The following is a 25,961-nucleotide window of genomic DNA, read 5'->3' as shown; positions in this document are numbered from 1 at the left end:
AAATAATAGATTAGTAACTGTTTCGATTCACAATTTATATTTGTTCAACAATCAAAAAGTGAAGTTTAGTAGAAAATTTATTTCAACAATCGAATTGTTTCGATTATGTTTATAAACGAATAATTAGATTATTTTTGTTTAAAGTGGAATAGGATAGTGCTATTGTGCCTTAATTGAAGTTTAAAACGCGAAATTATACGAATCTCGAACTAAAATACCCGTATCGGCTCTTTCTAAGGAATCCCGAGTCAATCCAAACACGCCGCCTCAAATTGCGTATCCTCTTTGTGTCGGCCATATTTACAGAAACATAATTAACCGAAGACATGGCTCACAGAACTTGTATCCAAGCCAAAATTATTAATAAAAAAAAATATCGAAATGGATTTAAAAAAAAACTAGGCTGCATGGTCCATTGAACTTTGCCTTTCCGCAAGAAAGAGGAAAAAAAAAACATCTGTTTTTCTGTATTATCACAAAACTAATAACTACTGTGTTATAGAAAAAGAATAGAATCGAAAACGTTTAAGTTTTTTTTAAACCAAATCCTTGAATTATTGGTTTTTAAAAATATGGAGAACTGGATAAACGAGGAACTGTCCAAAGTATTAGGTTTTCAAGTACCGGAGGATTTGGTAAAGTTAGTGACACATTTTTTGTTTCTTATTTCAATGTTCTTGTTGTTACATACATAAAAATGAATATTATTTAATTATACTACTGAAAATACAAAAGTCACCTATTAGCTATCAATGTTTTTTTTGTTTCATGTGCTTGTGCTACCGTTTTTTTTTGTAAAAGAAATATGAAACAAACTTCTTACAACTCCTGTGTATCATATGGTACCCTAAACCTATTTTAACATAGATGCCATTATAACTTATTTCTAGTACAATAGCTTCCGTAATTTTATTAGATAGTTATTAATAATGATTGTTTTTCAGATATATAACAGAAATAAAAAGAGAATCAGATTTCAATGAATACATGAAGACTCTATTGGACTTTAGTAATCAACAGCATAAATCTTTTTTTATTGAGTTGTCCAGAAAGAAATTTCCTAGTAAAGGTAATTTGTACCTTCTTGTGTTAAAATAGAGTATAATTAGATTATCCATCCATGCTATACATGTATAATAGTTGCACAATATTTCAAAACTTTTTTGTAATAATTCATTTGCAAAAGTAAAATACATTCTCTATTACTCATTCTCAATACCAACTAGTAGTTGTTAATAAAAATGGAGATAGGAAAACAGCATGTCTGATATACTGAATTAATCTTTTGATATGATATTAAATTATAAACATGTGTAATGATCAATGTTGGCATACATAATATTAACCTGATGCGAGATGGTTTTTTAAAAGGCCACTTAAAAAAGTATCATGAAATAATAAATAATAATGATTCACGCTGTTTAAAAGACATTTAAAAAATCGAAAGTTCATTTTGCCATTCTATGGGTCATATTCCAGATCTTTACTCAATACTTATGTCAGGACTTGAGCACTGAAAATTATACTCAAGTCCTTGCCATTAGTGTTATATTTCCAGTGCTTGAAATCATACTCAAGTCTGCTCAAGTCCTTACTTGAGCATTGAGTAGAGTTCTGGAATACGACCCTAAGAGTACAAGTACATTATAAACATAAATATTTATTGAGGATCCCGAAAACGGCACATGTGATATCACTAACCTGACTGACCACTATTTTTTTCCTCAGGAACGGGACACATATAAATTCATTATAGTTATAAAAATAAACTGCTTGTTTGGGATAGTTACGAAATTTTTAATAATTAAAAATAGAATTAAATTATTTAATCAAAAATTCAAAAAAGAACTAATCTGCTGGTGGGCTGGCTTTATTATAGTGTATATTTTTCGGATTAGTAAAGCTTTAATATTTCAGGTGCAGTTTTTAAATACGGTCTACAGCAGCGGGCAGCCTGGCATATCATGCCATAGATTCATTCCTGCAAAAAACAATTAAAAGTCGCGGAAGAAAAGACTTACCTTGTGCTACACTTTCGCGCAATTTTATTAAATTTATTGTTACTGGCTCCGTGACCGAACAGTTACCGTGCTGGATTGCATAGTGGAGGTTCTGGGTTCGATTCCTGGGCAGGGAGAAATATTAGTATAGCATACATTTACTTCTTTTGTGACTTTAGAGTGTAATTTGTGGTTGTTTATGTGTGTTTCTATGGCACCTGTGATACAGGATTGCCCTAGTACAGGACTTATAATAATAAATAAAAAAATAAAATAAACAAATGTGTCCTGAGTGGGACTTTTTAAGTATTTTGGGGACAGTGGGATACGAAGTTTGAAAATGGGACTGTCCCACTCCAAGCGGGACGTATGGTCATGTTAGATATGACCCATGCAAGTTGAAGGAGCAAAATAAGTGTCTCAGAAACATTATGAGAAGGTCCATTTTCTATGCGTACCCTTGTAAAGAAAAGGTGTGATAGTAATATGCATGTATTGTAGTATGTGTGAAAGGCACAGTCCATTGTACACATACAAAGTTGTAAAATGTAAAAAGGTACAGAAATCTACCCAGGTAACATTATGTTACTAGTATAAAAGTGTATAGTTTGTGAGCTATTAATAAAGCGTATAATTATTTTGCACACAAAAGTAGGTGCCGTCACGACAAGACATGACACAGAGAACCTTTACTTCTTTCCAGGTGCTTCACCAGTAAAACAGAAGAAAAAAATAGCAAAGAGTAAACCTCAACAGGAATTTGTGACTGTGGAGACTCCCGACGAGGCTTCCAGGCCTGCCGTTCAGGAGGAGACTAAAGATGGCAAAAAAAAGAAAACCAAATTTGTGAACCTGTATTCAAAGGAAGGAAAGAATGCTCAGGTCATTTTGCTAAAAGGTATTTTTGATTATTCAATCATAAGTTTTAGCCCACTAATTATAAAATAAACAACTGCTAAATAGGGTTTGAACTAAAATTTGAGAGAACTTGACTTAGGTACAGCCATACTCCTATATTAAGGATGATACACTTTGGCTTTAGAAGTAATTTTAATTTGTGAGACTATGTGATTGTTTTGTTGTGTCAAACACTGCAAGGCAAATGGCAACTTGCGTAATTTCATTGCAAAAGGAATCTTCTGGATGTTATCAACAGAATAGCTTATTTTGCAGAGTAAAATTATAATGGCTGGATAGTATGAAGCAGTTTAATTATAATCAACAACAAGCACATAAAAAATTCGCGGGGTCTGCTGGTTTTGATTCGTTCCGTGGCTATAGCGTCTGGCACTTACTGTAGCTTTGTCCAATTGTAGTTCCTCAATTATTTACAAATTATAATTATTAATACAAAGATCGAACATTCAGAAAAAATCCGGCCGGATTTGAACCGACGTCTTCTAGATGATGTATGCTAGGAGACATCGGTTTGAATCCCGCCGGATCGAAGGATTTTTTTCTAAGTGTTCGGTCTTTGTATTCATAATTATAACAAACTAGTGCAGTATCGAGTTCTTAGGTTTTCGCGATTGTTACACATAGGAATGAAACTATTTTTCCGGATTTAAATCGCGTATATTTGTTTTTTCAAACAAACCGAGTGCAGTAGTTTCACAAAAAATAATTGAATGACAAGGTGGTGAAACATTCTGAAATTTAATTATTTAACTTTAATTATGTTTCTTGTTATATTATTACCCTCGAAAATAACAAAACATTTAAAAATCCTATTTACAGTTGGAGTTATTAGGTTTTCGCGATTGTTACACATAGAAAATGAAACCATTTTACCGGATTTAAATCTGTTAACCGTGACCATGGTACCGAACCGTGACATGGTATGGAAGGGCCCGAAACCTTGGTTTGTTAGAAAAAACAAATATACGCAATTTAGTGTTCATATTTCAGATTATGCTTTTTTTCGCCACTAAGCTACATAATTAATACCTATGAAATGATGAAAATTTCTGTCTTTAAACTACTGCTTGAACTTGTAGGGCGTCATGCGTGTGACTGCGAAGCGTCGGTACATGAGCTGATTAACAACTGCCTCGAGTGCGGGCGCGTTGTCTGCACACAAGAGGGCTCGGGCCCGTGCCTGTTCTGCGGTGCATTGGTAATATAATTTCAAATCAATATTTTATTAAATATTACTGCATCAGTTACATCCTGCACAATTTTAAACAATTCAATATTTCCCTAGTGTCCCCACACTATGTGTGAAAAGAAAAAAATGAATTATGAAATATGAAGAAAATAATATTCAATAAATGATCATCAATTTTAAGCGAGCATGAGCAAGCTCATGAAGCACAAGGTCATGTTGTACTGCGCCATATTGTAGTCTCTATGGCTTTATGGTCCTTTAGTTATAGTCCACCGCTTCCAAGTAAAATATCCAATGCCTTCAAAGAGTCCATAACAACATCTTTAAAACTATCAGTGGTGCCACATAATATGTCAGGAACACTGAAATCCATGAATACCTAGAGATTTCAACGATTCTAGAAGAAATGGACTTTAGACGTAAACATAGGAGTTGGCTCGGAGCTCATCCGAATCCGAAAGGTGTTCAAAGCTAAAGCACTGGTTGATGTTGGCAACATCATGGGACTAAAACGACAGCATGTGTTTGATGACTAAGAGAAGCCGAAGTCTAGTGACTGATTGTAGATACTTTAAAAGTTTTTAAGTAGAGATATATTTACAGGTTTGCACCGAGGAAGAGGAGAAGCAGATAAACTCGAACTCAACGAGCGGAGTTCAACTGAAAGACTCTTTGATGGAACGCGAGAAACCGCAGGGCTGGGAAGAGGCATTGGCTCACAGAAATAGGCTGCTCGAATTCGATCAGAACGGGTAAGTCTAGGAGAAGGGCATTTACCATACACAACCACAGCATGTCGATGCTGTATGAAACATATAATAATTATTTTATATTTAATTTTTTTTTCATAATGAATTACTTGTGAGACTAATTAGTCTCAATTCTGCCAGTGTCCGCTTTCTAGTTTCATAAAGGTCATGGAGGGTGTGTTAGACAATACACAGACAATATTGTTTGGTCACTCAGAGGGAGTATCGAAGAGAGTTTTGCACAAATTGAATCCTAGAACAAAAGAGACGGCTCAAATTAGACAACACAAGTATTTAGAAACATGTATACATATTAAATATAGTGTTAATCCGTGAATAATATTTAATAAGTTTAATAAGATTTATATGTATGAATTTAAAAATAATATGATACATTTTTGGTTGAGAGGACAGGGATAATAATCAAAAGTAAATAAAAAGTAATGGTAAAATTTAGTCTGTCTTTTGAAGATGGAGTAAAATGACATAAGCAGGGTTGCCAGTTTTCATAAAATTTTAAATAGTCATGTAGTTGTTGTCGACGGTTTTAGCGATAGATTGTGAAAGAAGGTAAAATTTTATCAAAAGTATCTGAATTGGGACGGTTACGACGTCCTAATGATTACTAATTGCGTTAGTGCCTTATTTATGCTTATTTTAATAGTTGGACTACACTAGTAGTATAGTGGCAGCAGTACTCCATACACAACCGGATTTGTGCTTGGTACAGCTGAAGCAACTGTCCCAGTGTGAAGCATCGCTTCATCATGGAAAGGATGCCAAGCTTCTTGGCTGCATTTTTGGCCATGTATTGGACAGATTGGACGACAGGTCCATTCCAAGTAGCTGGAGACGGTCGGCTATCGGTATGGATGTATCACGAAAAGTCGGAGTCAGGTGAAAGGACTCCGTTTAGTGGAGAAAAGACACGCCTGCGTTTTGGTAGCATTAAATTTGACAATATTGGCATCGCCCCAATCGAAGACTGCCTGGAGTGTCAAATCCAAACGGCTAACCATGGACTCAGGACAAGACTGGATTTCCTCTCCACTGATCCTTGCTTTGGTCAATCACCTATCTACAACTGTGCTGTCATCAGCATACGCAAAGGTACTTGGAATTAACATATCATTGATATGCAGCAGAAAGAGAGTTGCAAACAGTACGGAACCCAGATGAATCTATCGCCATATGTTCGGAAGAGTAGCCTTCTAAGCCCACTCGAATCGAACGTTCACTCAAGAAATCCGAAATCCAATTGCAAAGGTCAGTAGGAAGCCCATAAGAGCGAAGCTTGCTTAAAAGGCTTGCGTGCCAGATCCTGTCAAAGGCCTTAGAAATGTCAGACATTGCAATGGCTTCGCCATGCTCTTCTATAGCCTCATTGCGTAGATGAGAGGCATACACAAGAAGATCCCCAGTGATGGCCTCTTCGGAATCCGTACTGGCGATCACCGAGGAGATCGTTGTCTTCAAGGTACGACAGGAGACGATTGTTAAGTACACATTCCATAGTCTTGCAGAGTATGGAAGTGACTGAGATAGGTTATAAGACCTATAAAAAACGCAGAGTTCTGAGTACCTCTTTTTGGCGTATGCGAACTGGCGCCATAGTGCAGTCTTAGGTAAAGAAGGTGGTATCCTGCGGCATCCAGACGCGAACTCTGCAAAGAGTAATGGCGAAGAGATTCGCCTTCTCTTCCGCAGTATGAGCCAGCGAGCCGTCTGGCCTAAGCAGAGATGGTAATGAGTGGCTACTAAAGTTTTGTTCGACCGCTTTGGCCAGGGACCAAAAGGACTTGCTGCCTGCTGGAAAAGAGGCAAGCTTGGCCCCTATGCGGCGCACATGGATGAACTTGGCCCTGCGTAACACACTTTTGCTCTTCTTAGCGGCTTTCTTCAGATTCCGAGTATTCGGAGCTTTGCGTAGTCGAGCGTCTGCCCAAGCTTGGTACGCAGACTGTTTTTGTGTTTCAGCACGACTACAGTCAGCGTTAAACCATGGACGAGCTTGGGGCCCATTGGGTACATCGAAGTATGGTATATAATACTCCATGCCCAATCGCAAGACCTCAACTACAGTGTGACAGTACAAGCAGCTACTACTCGTCGTTGGATGCAATGCAACTGTTCAGATTCGACCTCCTAATGGCAACTCCCGTTCGACGAGCCGGAACACGAATAAACCATTTGGCGACTCGACTGCGTCGGGAGGGTATAGCCGTTCGGCCACAGAGCCAATTTAAGTACCCGCTGTCATGTGTTTTTGTTTTTGTTGTGCTATACATACATTGTGTATATTTTATACTTTGCAACGCTGCTAACAATAATGTAATAATAACAACGCACGCGCTTATAGTCCTGCACTAGGGAAACCCTGTATGGCGGGTGCCACACATACATAGACAACCACAAAGTACACCCAAAGTTTTTTTTTTCACCCGAGTTCGTTAGTCTGGTACCCATGGGCTTCACGGACTTCACTCCAGGGCACTTCCCAGAACACCCAGACCAGAATCAATTTAGAAAAGTTCATTTCCCAAATTGGCCCTTCCGGGAATCGAACCCGGGACCGCCTCATCCAGTGCCCACCGCGCAACCGTTGTTGGGTCAACAAGTTCATCGTTGAGTTTTTAAAGGAATAACATTAAATTTATTTATTTATTAAGAAAACCAACGGCGTTACATAAGATATTATCATGGTATATAAGCTTAGAGTAAAGCTAATTACAAGTTGCCCTCGTTGACACATCTTATATAATATTAAACAAAATGTCATCGGTAAATAAGTACATTTAACATTAGTCATGAGTGAATAAGATAATACTAGTTTTAGATGCTGAAATCACAAACATAAAATCTCGCTTGTTGTTAATAATCGCATTAATGGGATGTTAATGTAAACAACTCATCGTTACGCTAATATGAAATTTAAAAAAATATTATTCGTATTTCACCCTGAGATGTAACTTTGTGTTTGCATAAGAAAACACAAAGCAGAAACCCTGACGAGGTAAAATAATTCTTCTATCTTCATATTATACATTCTTCCATCTTCATCAAGCACGGTATGCTGAAGGCCCTGGAATACAGACTTGTCGAAGGAATTATTTAAACTAGTGGTAGTAGTAATTTCACGAAAAAAATTGTAATATGGTAGTAAAACATTCAAGATATTTAATACAATATTCAAACACACAAAAGATATTCAATAAACTCAACAAATTCATATAATATATTCCAGCGAAAAACGTACGCAAGTATTTGATGACGACAGCGATTACTTCAACACGAACAGCGTTTGGATCGGCGCCGACGAGAAAGAAAAGCTTGATAAATATAAAAAGGAGTTGCATGAGAAGAAACACGCCTCGCGACTGAGCAAGAAGATGACGTTCGACTTCGCTGGTGAGTAAGATAATCGTTCTTCTTATGGCATACTACTACTTACAGACATTTCACATACACTATATTATCACATCCCAGAACTTAGCCACGCCACGATGATTGTTGGCATACCTTTAATGCACGTATTATAAACAGGTGTGTGGTAAAGTCTCCGCCACGGTTTACTTCTTGTTAAAAAAAATTAAAACTCACAACAAAATTGATAACTCAGAATTTTCATTTCCTCTTCAACAATTTAATTAGTTAGTAGCAGTAGAGCTCTTTGTAAAAGAATTTGTCCAGGGAAGTATTGTCACCGTACCTATTTATGCCGAGAAGCAGGAATGTCAGCATTACTGTGTTCCGGTTTTGAAGGGTAAGGATGCTGGTGACATTACAGGCACATGGGACTTGTCAACTTGTGTGTCAGGGTGACGGGCTGTTATGGACAGGCGTGTAGCTTACCATCAGGTGCACGACTTGTCCGTAGGACATGAAATTAAAATGATTTTGAGTGAGTACCTCATTTCATAAAAAATGAGGCGGTACAGTATCCTACTTCAATTTAATGCGGTGACATAGTGGTAAGAATGTTTCCACCTACGGCAATGACTCAATATTAAACACATTTTCATAACTTGATGGTGTCACTCAATTGGATAACTTAACTGTTATGATATAGTATAAATAAATACTAATACTAATATATACTAATTTTATTTAGTACTGTGGCAGTATGATCATATCATCGAGTATATAACCAAAAATAGAGACGAAATGTCATTTAATTTATTGGTATGTCAATGTTTAATTTGTTTGAAAACTATTCTGCCATATCATTACTGTGACAACTGCGCACTGATTGGCCAGCGCGAATTCGAAACAATTGACGGGTGTCGTCAATGGGTTTAAGTTCAAATCGACCAGTTAACTTGAGCTTTGCTATAATGGACGAAACTTGTAAAATTACATTTTTAATATTTAATTACCGATGACATTTGATTCCGTTTGTTTTGTAATTAGGTGTTCTGCTGTTTTTCCCCACACCACCGAATAGAATAGCACGCCCTTGTTAGAGATATTATCTTTATTACAATAAATACAGAATATTTTTGGAATATACGGAGACGTACACACAGGTCAGTTGTTGGCGCTGTACTATTTCAGCTTTCTAATTTGTAATATCAGTGCAAACGAGAGTTGATATTTATAAGTGATGTATCACTGATGAGTTACCAGGAAAGTATGGCCCTTATTTCGTCTCTGTTTCTGGTTATATACTCGATGAATCATATGATGTGAAATTAGCTAAAAGGCGGGCAGTACAGGACCAATCATTGTTGCATTATTTTATTGAATTCGAACCAGTGTGACATGAGTGAGGCTGTGACATGAGGCTATGACATGAGGTGAGGTGTAAGGTGGGACGTTTTTATGACACGAGGTGTTGTGACAAACTAACCAAGCGAGAGGTACAAAAGTGTTGCCTCGTATATAACTCAATACTAATATGTAGGAATCCAACAAGATACAGTGCGACTTAAAATTGTATTACGATTGACTTATAAGATTACGGTATTATATTAAATCAGGGGGCCAATCGCGCTAATTGTCAAAGGTTTAACCAAAACCTCCAACCTCGCCAATCTGACACGTTGTGTACATTTCGTATCGCGCTAACTGTCAAAACAAAAACCTAAGCCTAAACTTAGACGTGTGACACGTAACGCACATTTGGTATCGCGCTAATTGTCAAAGGTAAAACCTAAACCTTAAACGTTGCCAATTGGTATCGCGCTAAATATTTTGACGTATTAACCTCACATGTAACCTTGGGGGCATAGATTAACCTTTGAAAGATTAACGTTTGTGTGGCAGTTAATGGAGAGTAACTTTTCACTACATTTATCGTATATTAAAGATGTTCCATGGTTACTTAAATGTTTCGGAAAGTGTTTATGAGGTGGATGTGGCCTAAGAACGGGCTTTAAATAAAAGAAAAGCATAGAAAGACGATCACATTTAACATGTCTGAGGAGAAATTCCGCAAACGATATACCGTTTGTCCACGGAATTCATTTCAGGATTGGTGGAAGAACTATGCCTACATATTCTCGTTAAAGGACGGTCTGTTGCATTGGATGTGGAGACAAAGGTAAGGGTTAAGTGGAATCCGAAAGTTCTCAGTTTTGCATAATAACCAAAATTTCTATACTGTGTAAATCATTATTAATTTTGTTACAGATTTTAATAGCTCGTATAGTCTTTAACAACTGGGGTGTACCAGACCCCCATTGGCAAGTGCTTATCACCCTTTCCCAAGCCAGTGTCAGAAAGGCACAAGCGGTAGCTGCTTCAAATAAACCAGTTATTATGAATAAATATGCAGCTTTCCTAAAAGGCATGCCGAAAGAGATGGTATTAAAAGGCGGTGAGAAAATAAGCTTTACAATGTACATCATATTTATTAGTTCTTGTCTTAATATTTCCTGTTATTATTATCAAATAAAAATGAGAGATATAGGTAAAATATGTATAGTTGTATAAAAATATATTACAAGGTTACAATTTATCTCTTTTAACACTTGACTTTATACAACATATCGTCCCCTTACAGTGAAGCCTCACATATGCATTTTCAGTTAGTTTTTACTGATTTTTGTTGAATAAAAATTAATAATGTAATAATATAGTATCTAAAAGAGGTATAATTTAAGTAATTAAAATGCTAACTACACACATTATTGCATTTACTATACTTCACACCATATTTTTATCTTCATCCTAAAAAATTACATAGAAATATGAGGTATTCATTCTAAGATGACGATGTATACCTATTGTAATTGTTTATTATCTTAATATCTAAATTGATGTATACTTTTAAGAGGTTGAAATAAAAAAAGGAGTGTATTTTTAGTTTATTTATTGCCTCAATCTACCCCAAATGATCCTTCATTTCCAGAGCGAGCTTGCTTTTGATTCTTCAAAGAAGTCTGAAACAAAAATATGTATATAGTAAGATTGGAGACCTAAATTTAAGACTGTGCCATACCTCTCATGAGAGTAGTGACAGATAAAGCAGGATGGGTATTTATATACATACAGTATGAAGCCAACATAAACGCCAGAATGTTTAGGGGCCTTTTCAAAATACATTTTAAAAAATGTTTATATCACTGTGGAAATATAAAGGGGACAAAAGTCTACAGATTAGACCTTCGTTCCTTACGCTCTTTCAGATTTCCACAATTGAACATATCATCAGCAGGAATTAAGAAAACATGTCGAAAACAAACCTGTCATTCTTGTTAAATATTCTATCAAAAAGGTTAACTGCAGGCACCAACTCGGTAATTGCTTTGCAAATGGCAGCTACGGATTGGGCATGCAGATCATCTGCTTTGGCAGAAATAATAGTTGCCTCAGCCTGCACCCTGCCAGCATTCACTTGCTGCAAGAATGCTTCGCATGCTCGCAGCTCCTCAATGCATAAGAATTCTACCCGGCTCTGCTCCAACGCTCATCAGCTCGCTGTCAACGAAATAATAGATGACTGTGATGTAATAGAGTGAGAAAGAATTTGCTCAAATTGAAAGTTACTTTGTTTTTTAATTAATAATAAAGAGTGAGAAAGTTTGTTATTTAATTGCATGTTTGAAGTTATTTAGTTACTTTGTGCTAGAGTTGGTGTCCTTTAGGAAGGTTGGTAGGGCCTCTGCCGCAGTCGATGTGGCGTAGATTCTCACCCTGCTTTTCATACCATTCCATACCTGAATAACAATAATAACATTGCATATTATAGTGATATGAGTTCTGGTACAATAACGGTGAGTGATCCACTCACTGTATCCTATTACCTAGCATTATAGCTCACCTTTTGGGATCTATTGCGGGGCCACAAAATAGCCACACACTCGCACCAAAGGCGTGCTGATAACACGCGCGAACAACGCCGAGCGAAGTCATTCTCAAGCCAAATCTCTGTGCGATTCGAACTCCAGCAAAGATGGAGCTGGCTTACAGTGGTCGCTCGCCGTCCGACCGCATCCACACTGGCTGAAATACGAGCATCATTATTAATTCTACATTGCTAACATTTCGAAATTAATAGTAGTTAGCGTACCTATTTGATTGTATAAAAAGATACTATTTTATTAAATAGAATATTAGAAAAGGAAAACAATGTGTAGGTACTTGCCTCTGCGTGTTTTATCTACAACAACAACACACTAAATTCAATTAATTTGGTTCAAATCACAACACATATGTTTGTTTACAAAAGAATTTAATGACATTTCTTTTACACACTTTTTTAAATCGCTCTTTTATAGACTTGAATTCGTAGATATTGACATTTCAGTGCGTTTTACGGTAAAATTTAGTCGGTTTTAGGAAGTCAAGGCACGTCTCTTAAAATTTAATACGAGGTTATAGTTTGAGGTTAATTTGAGGTTTAGGTTCATTAAAACTGATAGCGCGATTGCATTTTGTGCGTCGGTAGAACCATTAATTAACCAAAACCATAACCTCAAATGTTGTAAGGTTAAACCTTGCGAAAATAGCGCGATTGGCCCCCAGATAGACACAGACCAAGATTGTATAAGATTAAGAAGATTTAAGAGGGAGCAGAGGAAAAATTCCTAATCTTCGATTTGATTTTAGAGGGGTATATCCACTTTAAAGTTAAAAATAAAATATTGTGTGAGTAACTACACGATATATTCAAGCATAGACATTAATCAGAAACATAAAACAATAAAGTTTCCTCGATAGATAAAAATCATGAAATGACCTCTAATTTTCACATTTTTTCGATTTATCCTCGAAATGCTACAGGTTATTAGGACAAAAATTAGATAATTAATTATATTTATGCATGATCGACAACTGTCACTACGGATTTTTTTAAATCCCTGTAGTTTTAGAGTTATTCCGCTAAAACGAATTTGGTACTTTTAATACGCAAAATTCAACATCTCCTGTCGCATGTCACGCGAACTTCAGGCATATATTTGTTTCACAAATTTGGTCGGAGCCAACGTCAAAACTTTTTTGGCATGAGAGCTCTTAAATATTCAGTCATAAGTTTCATAAGTGTGTATTATACAGTCCATACATCGAGTTCAATACACACACATTTACACGTTCTATACGGAGTTTTATTAAAGGACCTTACAGAGCCTATATTATGTACATAATTAACCTTCTTCTTAAAATAAAGCTTAACTAAAAGCAAAGAAAAAAGTAAAATCCGTTGCCCACTGTACCGAAATCGTAGCGGGAAATCCGCGGGTTATACGTCCCCGATTCTACGAACAATCCTGAAAAGTGTTACAAATGACGAAACGTTTAATACCCAACTAAAACTCATTTCATTGGATAATTCGACAGTGTCGATGAGTTTCTTTTGAAACAATTGTAATTATGTTTTACTTGACTTCGTTGTATTTAGACAATCAGTAGTTATACTACTTTATTTTATGTTCATTATTATTGTTTGCGTTAGTGACGATCATATACCACATAAGGGATACCTTGACACTGTATTTTTAATTGTAATATTGTGACATTGATAATATGAAATAAATGATTCTATTCTATTCAAAGTAACATATGAAGCAAAGACTTGCTTGAATGGTAAAGTCTAACAATTTCTTCAAGAAGTTCTTCATATTATATATTGTACATGGCTTTTTAAACATGTACCTGTGTAAAGTTTTCTCACATTTATATAAAATTTTTAATAATTTTCAGGTCGTCAAATAGTGGAAGAAAATACGATCGAACATGCAATAGACATGGATAAAATACAGCAGATTACGGGCGCGAGCAAACCGCGCGCGCAGCTTCAATTCAAGAACGATATGCTGGTTGAAGGTAGCGGAGGCAGGGATCTTGCCCCGGGAGTTGATCCGGTATTGGTACAAGTACGTATTCGAATCCAATCGACGTAAATCCTCCTCCTCCCCCCTTTCCTCCTGGCCTTGATAAGTTATGTTCGGCAATGTTTAACTGATTCGCGGCAGCCACCACCTTATTATTTTTATTATAAGTATTTTACGAATTTCATTTAATAATGAATATCCAGAAATTGATATATTTGACTCGAGACATTCCAATTGAAATCCACATTAGGAAGCTTTTATAACATGGTACAGTGATTTATAATTGAGGCTATCAGCACAGTGGTGTAACCCGCATTCATTTTGTTTCTACAATATAAACTTTAAATGTTACCATGGATCAATAATTCAATAGAACTGCTAATCGCGGTACAAAACAGCGGGTATTTAGTACCCATTTGTACACCAGATGTCGCGATGAGTACCAAATAGCTATTTTTGTAAGCAGTTTGTAAATATTTTTTTATTGAATTGATATTCAATTATTTTTTATGTGAAATTACTCCACTAGTTTGTTATAATTATTAATACAATGATCGAACACTTCTTTCGATCGGGCCGTATTCGAACCGACGTCTTCTAGCATACGTTGTCTAGAAGACGTCGGTTGGAATCTGGCCGGTTTTTTTCCGGTGTCCAATCTTTGTATTAATAAGTATAATTTGTAAATAATTGAGGAACTACAATTGATCAAAGCTACTCTAATTTCTAGTAATATAAACAAATCAACTAAATGGCATTTATTCCACATAATATTTTATGGATACTTGATACTTGGATACATGTAATTTAGTATCATATAAAGTATAAAGTAATATTGTAGAAAAAAATTTGGGTTTCACCACTATTGCGCTGATCGTCTCAATTTGTTACTTGGTAGTAATTATAATATTGGCTATTGCCTGGTTATTTGAATGTACAAATTTGTAACTTGTCTTAAACATTCGTGGAAATTGTTTAGCTAGTTTTAGTTTCATATGTGTTAATAATGAAATATATTATAATAATGATGCTGTATGCTTCCCAAATAAATTAAAAGAAAAAGGAATTTTTGTTCATAGGAAATGGAAAAAAATAAATTTTTTGGGATCGACTAATCTACTATAGCGTATATTTGTTTTCTTCAAACCGTGTATGTTTAGTTTTGTCAGTCTTGACCATGGGATTCGTAAAAAGCCCGAAACGTCGACTTGTTTGAAAAAACAAATTTACGTGATTTAGATCAGAAAAAATAGTTTAATTTCCTGTGTGTAACAATCGCAAAAACCTAAGAATTCGATAATTTTTGTTCTTTTTTTTTGTTATTGCACCCTTGCAGCCCGCCATTTTAATTTTGAACAAAAAAAATACTTTTGAAATTTATTTTCATTGCAATTTTTTTATTTGTCTTCAATGGTATTTCTAGTTCAACGAGACAGTGGAAAAAAAAGAGTACGCTGCAGTGACGCGGCTGCCGGCGGCGGGCAAGGTGCAAGACGCCATGCTGCAGGAGATGAGCGATATGGGGAAATGTCTTTCCATGCACCAACCGTGGGCTTCGCTGCTCGTTGAGGGAATCAAGATGTAAGGAACTTGGCTTGTGAACACTGTGGTGCTCTTAGAGGTTGTACAAATAATAGCTTTTACTAAGGGTTCAATTTACTTGACTTCAAAATTATTACAACTTTTTTATTAAAAAAACGATCTCAAATTGCCAAGTTTTATTGTCATAACGTTATCGTTAACAGCAAGGTTTTTTGAAGTCGATTAATAATAATAATAATATTATTATTATTTATAAACACCATATTAACACATCTATACACTAAAGCAGTCACGGAATAGTGGCCAAGAGAAGCGAAAAGGCCTGTGGGCAGACCTCCAGTCCGATGGTCTGACGATATCGTCATATTTGCGGGATCGCGCTGGATGCGAGTGCGCAGGATCGAAAATATTGGCGCTATAAAGAAGAGGCCTATGCCCAGCAGTGGGTTGATATTGGCTGACCATGATATTAACACCTAAATAAATTGTATGCTCATTGCAAACACATTAAGTCAAGGGTCAAACAGTTTGTAGCAGTTTGGCCATTTTTTCTTAACTAATTTTTCATTAAATAATTGCTAAATAAATTATTGGCTTGCCAAAACTACGTGTCAAAACAACGTCGCACTTTATAACAACCTCGACACAAGGCCAAGGCCATGTGGCCTTGTGTTGTGACGTCATATGACGTTTCGCATCAGAAGCGATTATTTCTAGTGGCGCACCGCTAGATGGCATTGAACGATTTTACACTTTTTCTGAATCGCGGTGTTAAGATTTTCCCTCGATGAATGACCCGGCTCGTACAATTTTAGTGAGACAAGACCTTACTTCATAGGATCATTTCTATAGTAAGCTCTTCAAGCGAGTTTCACACTACGTGAGATTCTGTTAGCCGCGACGATGAGATGTGGCGCGGCGCCCTGAGCGTGAGGTAGGCGATGGTGGCTCACCATCAGCCCTCGATGATCGTTCGCTCCCTCATGCGAGTGGGGGAGAGTGGGGCGCTGTCGCTTTCTGAGCGGTTAATTTTTGAAACCCTTTTAATACCTGTATTACATGACAATCGTCATATAGAAACACTAATTTGGACTTGTGCCTTACTTCGGTCTTAAGAGGAGCGATTCCCAATAAAAAAATTTGAGATGGGAAAAGCTGGTTATTTGTTTAAACGTGTGTCACATTAGGAGTTAAGTAGATATTTTTTAACTATTTCTAGTATTTCTTACAATATTCAAACGACGGTTTTATTGACGTGTAGAGAATATCAAATTTTACGTTCAGTTATGATATAATATTGAATTTCACGAATTTTGAGTTACAACACTATTGTAACAGCAGTGCGATATACTATATTTGTTGTATTTGAGTTTGATATTTTATATAGATATGTTTATTAATATGTATATATGTTTAAAATAAATACACATGGTGTGCAAGTGTGTTAAATTTGATAAAGAAAATAAAAATAACTATGATACAAGTTTATTGTATAAGTATTTATAAGTTTATATTTGAACCTTATTTAAATCTTAATATTTATTTGGATTTTTGTAATAATAATAACGCACACACTGTAGATTTCTTATACGAGCTGGCAAATGTATAATTGTGCATCTCACTCGAACTTGCACTAAAAGCAATGATGGTCCTTTAGTTGTCTCGTTTGCACCGTCTCGCCTCGCGCTTGTGAACTGAAAGAATTAAAGAGACTGGTAGACTCATATGATCGACTCGCGTTTGTGGCTCCGCAAACAGGTCCCATTCCGACTGAACTAAAAATACAGGTGAACTAAAAACACCATGCACAAGGAACTAGTTCCTTGCGGTCCGTGTCAGGAATTCATTCCTAATAGTTCTTAGTTCATGAACTACTCAAGCCTACTGTAATTGTGTGAATAGGAAATTGAGGAATTAATTAAATTTGAATATTGTCTGAATTTTAGTATGTGATATTTGTTGTCTTATAATGATTATTGCACGTTGAAATCGATACCGTCACTAAATGAAAAAGTAAATTTTTGAGAAATGGTTCTGAAATTAAGTTGTATATTTGAAAAAACTAGTTTTGTGTATATAATGACGGTGTTGTTTTCAACGTGCAATATGTTACTTATTTATAAATAAGTAAAATTGTATATATTAAACAACAAACTGTATATAGTTGCCTAAGAAAATAAATGTCTATTATTTCTGTATTCCTTGTGTTCACCGATGATTTGGCACTGTATTACTAGCAGTAGAGCTCCTTGTGAAAGAGTTCGTCCAGGGAAGTGCTGGCTTAGCCTTACCTATTTCTGCCGCCGGTTTTGAATGGTAAGGGTCCTGGTGAGTTTATAGGCTCATGGAACTTGTCAACTTATGTCTCAGAGGGAAAGGCGCAGTGGCAGTGTCATTTGCGATTTAAAGCTCTGAGTGGCACTGCCACTGCTATGGTCAGGCGTGTCGCTTACCACCAGGCGCACGACTTGTTCGTCCCGTCACTTGGTGTCATAAAAAAAACTTTAAATATTTTTTGTAGGATTTGTTAGCAAGAGATAACTGTTTCATATTTGTCAGGCATGAGGGGCGTACGTGGTATACGAGCCACCGCGGGCGGCTGTGGATTGCATCGACCGCCAAGCCCCCGGAGCCTGACATCATTAAAGCAATAGAAAACCAGTACCGGGTGCTTTATCCAGGTATGTCTTAAAATATTAAAGGTTTTTGGTTTCGTGCGAAACCAATAGAAAAATCTTCGTAATAAGATCGCCTGTTGCATATTAGCTTATTCTGTCATACTTACATTACTGTTCTGTGTTGCCTAGGGTTTTATTCCTAGGAATCTCGAAAATTCAATTTCGCCAATTTTTGGCATTTTCGACACTCAAGACTAATTTTGAAAAATAAATTAATTTTTTCAGTCTCGGGAATATCGGGATTTATGTCACTTAATTAAAAAGTATTAAACTAACCAATCTCGAATTGGTCTCTGGAAGGAGAGATACCCCACAGCAGCAACTTAGAAGTCTCCAAGTGTCGACACGTTAAAAAGCAAAAGAATTAAAAAGTATTAAAAATGTACTAAACCAAATGTCATTTAAATTAAATTGAAAAGTTTAAATCACTAATTACAAGTTTCTTACCACGGTATGACTTATTCTTATTTTCCTGACATTTCGAATCGATTATCAAAGAAGTCGTACCTAGGTAGGAAACCCGTAATTAGTGATATTCATCTAATGGATAACCACGAAAGTCTTAAACTGTATTTTTTTATTCGGGTTACATTCACTTGGCAACACTGTAGAGCGGAGCTAACTTTAATCTGTGGAGATTGAAGAACGGCAGTAACAAAATTAGGTTCTCTAGGACTAGGGCTTAGGACTCCTTATTCCCCGATAGGTTATTGAGACATTAAAACCAGAGATAGATAGATTTTTCTATCTTTAGTATGCCTAAATGGGCGATAGATAGAATATTGGGAACGGCCGTAAAAAAAATAAAAAAGTAAATTATAATAAACGCCCTTTGTTTTTTACGTACCCATTATATAAATGGAAAAGTAATTTTCATAAATAATTTTTCATTTTATAACTTCTGAGAACTTAAAATTAAAATATCATGTTTTGAGTTTTGACTGCCTAAATATCTAGCCTATAAGTGGAAACCTACTTTTGAAACAGTCTCGAAAGTCGCGTTTTTCTCGGGATTTTCGAGACCGTACTGCATCTCGATATTTGTTTCCCGGAATGCGGAAATACAACAAGACTGAGAGCTCTAATCTGCCACCGTTAGTTGAAAGATGGCATGTGACATTTAAAAAAAAGTTATGTATTCTTTCGTGATCAGTAAAAAAAGGCCGAGCTGTCACTATTTTTATTTTTTCTTACGTGGATAAGGAATTAAGTTGCCGTAAGATAAAAATAGATATTTTTTAATTTAATTGTTTTTAAAACATTATTTTCTCGTATTTGAGATTTTGTCACAAGCCCTTTCAACTACCGGCAGCAGTAGTGTTGTCATTGTAATGTTTAAATAACAATAAAGAATATTACATTCATTTACTCAAATAACCACATCCCAACTTTTACTTATTTTACCGTTAATTTTAAATTAATTACAGAAAAAAATTTCAAGTTCCCATCGTTCTACCCAACTGGCTGTCTTCTTGGCTGTGTCAATGTGGACGACTGCTTGCCGCAGGAGGAGTACATCAAACAGTGAGTCAATCATATTGATAATTGAAATTAATTGGAAAGTAAATTTTATTCAACAAAAACAGACTTTAATAAATATATTAAATATAATAAATATTTAATATATTTATTATATTAAATATAATAAATATAATAAATATGTTAAAACAACTTAAATATCAACAAGGCTTAGTCAATAGTTACTAAAATCAAGGTTCCGAACTTATCAAGACGTTTATTTTCTTTGATGATTGTCATGTCATTTAGGCCCAGTGGTTACATAAAATGCTAGTGGACTGTAAATTAACTTATTATGTTCGACAAAAGGTAATTTCAATAATTGTAACTTTTTTATAAAAAGAAACCGACTTCAAAAGTTCGTGGAATTACATATATTTGCCCAGTTATATTGGTATATTGAAATGGTATATTGAAATCGGATACCGGAAAGTGCGCGAAACCGGATTCATCCCCTAGTTTGCCACCCTTAGGGGTTGAATATTTACTTCAAATTTAAATGGGACCAATACTGAGGTTCCCCCTTTCCAACAAAAATAATTATCAAAATTGGTCCACAAATCCGGAGTTATTGCGTAACATACGATTATCGTATATAAAAAAAAAATACAGCCGAATTGAAAACCTCCTCCTTTCTAAACGTCTTTCTTTAAATTTTACTGCACGGTGCGCGAACAGTGTTGCTATGTCTGTGCTTAACAATAATTATCTGATATATATCCGGTAATTAGCCATGCTGATTTATAGTTTGTGTCACTTTAATTTTTGACTAAAAATGACAAACAGTGAGAACTAAATAAACACGAAGAAATGTTTTGATCACTTTGGAAAAAATATGTAGTAAAATTGAGGATACACTAATTACTATACGGAGTGAAAACACGATTTCTAAAAATATTCACGATAGAAAAAAAACACAAACGTACCTCGAAATTTTACAAGAAAACCGCTGTATTCAGTAGGTACTTTACATGTATTAATGATTTTTTTTATATCAACTGAACTAAATAGAGCATGTTTAGCATTGACTTACAATTAAATGGACGACGGGTCTAATACAAAAACCACGAAAAAAATATCCCAAGTCAACCTATTTAAACGTAGTGACATGTAAAGGAATATGAAAAAGCTAAAACGTTGAATTTAAATTGTAATGTCATCGCAGTACTGTCTAATTTTGCTTGCTTCGCTGTCAGTCGAACAAACGAAGACTAAAGCGTGAATGACGCTCTGTATACGATTTTAACACCCTATAAGTTCGGACACTTTTTAGCGCGGACCCGACGTCCATATAATTGTAAGTCAATGATGTTTAGTATACGATATACATTTTTCAAATGACTTTAATTCTCGTTTCTAAAAAAAATAATTCTGAAATAAAGCCAGTGTTCCTGTCACTCGACCCAAGAAAAATTAACCGTATTAATTAGTACGGGAAAAATTTGAATTCAAGCTGGGGTAGTATTGTAGCAGGCAGCTTAGGTTTTGAATTTGGAATTACATAAATAATAGAGGGTTGATCAAACGGACATCTTAATATTTCTAGACCAAGATTCCAAATGGAATACATGTTATATTTATGAATAGTCGTCGTTTCTCTTATAAAAGTACCTCTCTCAAAGCAGTCTGAGTTACGCAGTCTATAGTATCGACTCCTAAGATTGACATTTAGCACGTTTGGATACGTTTCTGATACAAACTTATGGAACGACATTGCTAGCGGCAGCATTTTGCTGTTCCAAGTAAATAGGAAGGTATATTATTATATTTTATATTTGTCGTGATAATTTTATTATCATATTTAAGTAAGTATGCTTGCTTATGGTTGTTCCGTGACCTCACTTTGGGTCCTAAGCGAAAAAGAACGCATTGCGTTTTCCAACAAATGCTGAGTTAGTGACCCTTTTGTAACGCAGCTGGCACCACACAAAGTATCTCTTTACGTAGTGTTTGTATATAAATAGCTTGTGTTTTAATTAAATTTTTTTCATGTTTTATATTTTGTTTTTTCGTTTTAGTTTTGTTTGTGTTTTTATTTAATAATTATTTATTTATGGTTTACGTCTGAGTTGAGAAGGTTATTCAAAAATCTCACTATAGTACTTAACTAAATGTAAACAATCTTGAGATGTCTATTTAATGAAATACACACATCAAAAGTGTCTAGGGATCAAGTGAATATTTTTGAAATAAAAATTATTTAAGCAATATTTACCAAATCCAGTCTTCCAGGACGACTTCTTACTTTAATGCTTATGTTTTATTTAACCGCTTACCCCTATATTTAATTAAAATAAACTAAAATTGATGTTTTTGCAAATTGTGGGAAAAAACTCAAATTAACGGCGTCAATTAAATGACAAAAAAATGGCGAAAATGATGATTTTGCCCATTTTTATTGTAAAGATAAGAAAATTAATAATCTGTATTTCCACCATTAACACGAATCACACAATTACAGCGATTTGGCATGCTTAAGATGAGTTCATCAAAATCACTTTGAGGAATGGCCGCCCATGTGTTTTTTAACAAGTCAAAATATTGTTGTAGAGCATGTACGGTATGCATACTCGGCACAGCTCTTCTTTGAAGCATATCCCATGCGTGCTCAATTGGATTGAGGTCTGGCGATTGAGCAGGCCACGGCAGAACGTTGATACGAGCTTCGGCAAGAATGCGTGTTACGACTCTAGCCGTGTGTGGACGTGCGTTGTCATGCATTAGTTGAAATGAATCACCCAACTGGCCTCGCAAAGGGATGATAACATCTGAAACAATCCTCTCTGCGTAAACTTGAGCATTGAGGTTACCCCTGATCCAAATGAGATCGGTTCTTCCGCCGATCCAAATACCGGCCCATATCATTATTGTTCCCCCACCATATGGATGAACTTCCTGACAATATCTCAAACGTTCATGACGTCCAGATGTTCTCCAAACTCGAGTACGTCTTGTATCCGGTCTCATACCGAAGCGGGATTCATCCGAAAAGCACACATAGCGCCAGTCTTCTTCCTCCCAGTTTCTGTGTTCGCGAGCCCATCGTAAACGGGTCCTGCGATTGCAGGGTGCAATAGGTGGAACTCTGAGCGGCCTTCGGGATCGCAGACCCACTTCACGTAAACGATTTCGGATTGTTTGATCGCTTATTAGCAAGCCTGAGGAGCTGTGGAGCCTCGTAACCAACATCATGGCGGTCATGGTACGATTCCGTCGAGCAGTATTTTGGATATACCGGTCCTGTCTGCGAGTCGTGATGCGAGATCGTCCTCCATGTCGCTCGGCCACGCTGCCCGTCATGCGATAGCGCGTCCAGAGGCGACTTATGACGCTCTGTGTAGTGTTAAGAGTGAAAGCCACAGCACGTTGCCTGGAACCAGCTTCCAACATTCCGACGGCTCGCATCATCACTTCTCGGGTTAAATGATGTCGTCTCTCCATAATAATGTAAATTGTTTCGGTTCCGATGCAGATATTGTAATGATTTTGTCAAAACGCTATAACTCATTTGTATACAAAACCACATTGACAATCGATTTTCTTCATATTATCGAATTATAAACAATATTCCTTATTTAAATGTTAAAACTCATAAAAAGTATCAATAGCGATACAAAAAAGTTAATATAATTAACCCAAATTGCAGCAATACTCTTAAACGTACTTGATCCCTAGACACTTTTGATGTGTGTATATATTTATAGAATTATTTTTACTTACCTTCAAAAACAAAACACAAATACTTAGCTTCCTATGAAATTGCGATGAAGACGCGGGTTCATGCCCCACCGGGTCGACGAAACTTTTTCTGTGTGTCCGATCTTTGCATTTATAATCATCACGTCTGCGTGTTTTGACTGTGTTTTGTTTTTCTACAGTTTTATTTTGTGGTGTCATTTGTGGTTAACAAATAAATGTATTTTCTTTTCTTTTTGTTGCTTAATTATTATTATCATGATAGTTATAAATGTGGTGAGAAGTACAATAGTAATTGTACAAAAGTAATTGGCATTATCACAGGCCGACGCGATCGGGAGTAGAGCTCGCCATGACGCACTGGCCAGCGCGGCGTTTTTAAGTCTTAACTTCTTTTTTAGCGTAACGTATATAGTTGTATAATGTTTTTTACAGATACCCCGACGGTGAAAGCGATAGTCCATATGTGTTCATCTGTTCCAATCCCATGAGCTTGAAATTACGTTTCCCAATCCAAGGGCAACATAAGATATGTGAGTTATCTTTTAATTTTTTACAACTGCTTCGACTCTGCGCCAGCGTGAGTTGAACCCAATCCGACCTGCTTGCGTGGTAGGCTGAGTGATTGGTCGAGATCCATCATACTCCGTTCCGTATTATCAAGGACAGGTGACTACGCGTTTATTATTGCTATATTATGTTTTTCAAATGTATGCATGTTTGTCCATTTCTTTTTCATTTTGTATAGCCTAAACGGCTTAATGGATTTTATTTATGAGTAGTCGTTAGACTCGTCTTGACTGTGCGAGTGTCATAGGCTATAAAAATAATCAAAATCCTCACTATTTTGATTATTTTTATAGCCTATGACATGGTTGAATATTTTTTTTATCTTTCCAGCTTAATATTTTTGCGATCGGCTTTTTGTTTTTTTAAATAACTTTTATACTTGTTAACATAAGTTTTTGTTAAATGGTGGAGTATGCGCGCTATCTAGTACAGATTTTTGATAATACGCCTCGTCACTGTGTCGGCGTCCGAATGGTAGTAACAAAACGCCCGAACAGTGCATCAGCTTATTGTGTCAACCACGATTGCCACACATCGATTTCGCGTTGATAAGTGTGACTCCCTTATTTTATAATAATGAAAGTATATTTTATTTCAGACGCGCTGGACAAAACGATTCACAAGGCAGCTGTCAAATGTTTGCAGACAATGTCAAAATATCTATCCGAAGAAGCCAATGCGGGGTAATAGCACTATAAAATTGTTTGTATTCTGTACGCACGTTAGCATTTATATTGTTTTTATATTAAAGCAATATTTTAAAATATAAAATTTCGTTATTGTTTGTTTTCACGTCAATTCTTTTCAGCATAGTTTGGCTCACTAAAGTACCGGCACGCTTTGATGGCCGTTTTGACAGATTGCAATAATGAGGTGACATTTCAATACATTATCGAAAAAATATAATCAAATGCTAGTTGCACATATAAGTTTTTAGATTATTAAACCATAAACAAAATCCATATTAACGAGGAAGGGTCAATAGTAATGCATATCTATTACAGGGTTATTTTGAAAATGCTAACAATTTTTTCAGATTTTGTTGTACTCTCTGACACTTTGTAGGTCTGTATAACAACACGCCTCCCGTGTGTTGTCATTAATACAATTCGATCGACGACACTTTGACACAATTTTAGTTGTGATAGATACAAAATAAAATATTAAAAAAGCAAAAATAATTTAAGTACTTACCAAAATCAAATCAAGTGTTACTGCGTGAATTACGCGCACACACTCAGATCGACATAACCGCTGTCATTCCAAACATTTGGAGAGTTTGTGAATAAAATACAATAAAAACAACCTATATATCCAGTCAGCCAACAAAATTGTAATATGAACTGTGGATTTGACGAGTTACATTACATTTACTTTGAGATAACTCCAAGTCGGGTACACATCGCCCTTTCTTGACTACTTTTAGTTTATCATTAAAAGAAAACTTTAAATTCGCCGTTAATTAACTTTCGCGATCAATACAACTGTCACCGCTAAAACACATATTTGTTGAATTATGACACTGTCACAACAAATTATATGAATAAAGTAAGAAAACCACATAAAAATCAATTACTTTACAAATAAGGTCACACCGGGTCACAACAAATTTATGGCGAATAAAGTTCACCGTTCACCGTAGGACGTACAATGAAAAAGTAGATATCGCCAAAATTCCTTTTATATTTTCGCCGCTAGCACTAGCAAAATTGACGAATGGAAGTGATTAGGCTCTATGGTGTAGTGATTTGAATGTTTGGCTTCTGTTCTGGTGGTCGTGGGTTTGATTCGCGTACCTGCTTGACAGCCTGCCGCTATGGTGTAGT

General features: G+C 35.8%; 1 protein-coding gene and 1 non-coding gene across 2 annotated transcripts; both read left to right on the top strand.

Annotated features, from left to right (window-relative positions):
* The first annotated feature begins 557 nt into the window (after window positions 1-557).
* Window positions 558-24,863, top strand: LOC113230885 (activating signal cointegrator 1). The gene is made up of 12 exons (XM_026464989.1): window positions 558-640; window positions 945-1,069; window positions 2,704-2,898; window positions 3,998-4,116; window positions 4,711-4,859; window positions 8,101-8,264; window positions 14,001-14,173; window positions 15,555-15,712; window positions 18,233-18,354; window positions 19,779-19,875; window positions 24,001-24,098; window positions 24,734-24,863. The coding sequence occupies exons 1-12, from the start codon at window positions 573-575 to the stop codon at window positions 24,820-24,822; spliced, it is 1,557 nt and encodes a 518-aa protein (XP_026320774.1). The 5' UTR covers window positions 558-572; the 3' UTR covers window positions 24,823-24,863.
* On the top strand, window positions 16,495-16,699 carry LOC113231167. Its single transcript, XR_003310542.1, has one exon. It is a non-coding gene; the product is annotated as a small nucleolar RNA U3 (small nucleolar RNA).
* Window positions 24,864-25,961: the final 1,098 nt, after the last annotated feature.

The sequence above is a fragment of the Hyposmocoma kahamanoa genome, unplaced genomic scaffold (assembly GCF_003589595.1).
Source record: "Hyposmocoma kahamanoa isolate Upper Pololo Valley unplaced genomic scaffold, ASM358959v1 64, whole genome shotgun sequence".
NCBI lineage: Eukaryota > Metazoa > Arthropoda > Insecta > Lepidoptera > Cosmopterigidae > Hyposmocoma > Hyposmocoma kahamanoa.
The sequence above is the reverse complement of the archived record's forward strand: the minus strand, read 5'-3'. Positions and strand labels throughout refer to the sequence as shown.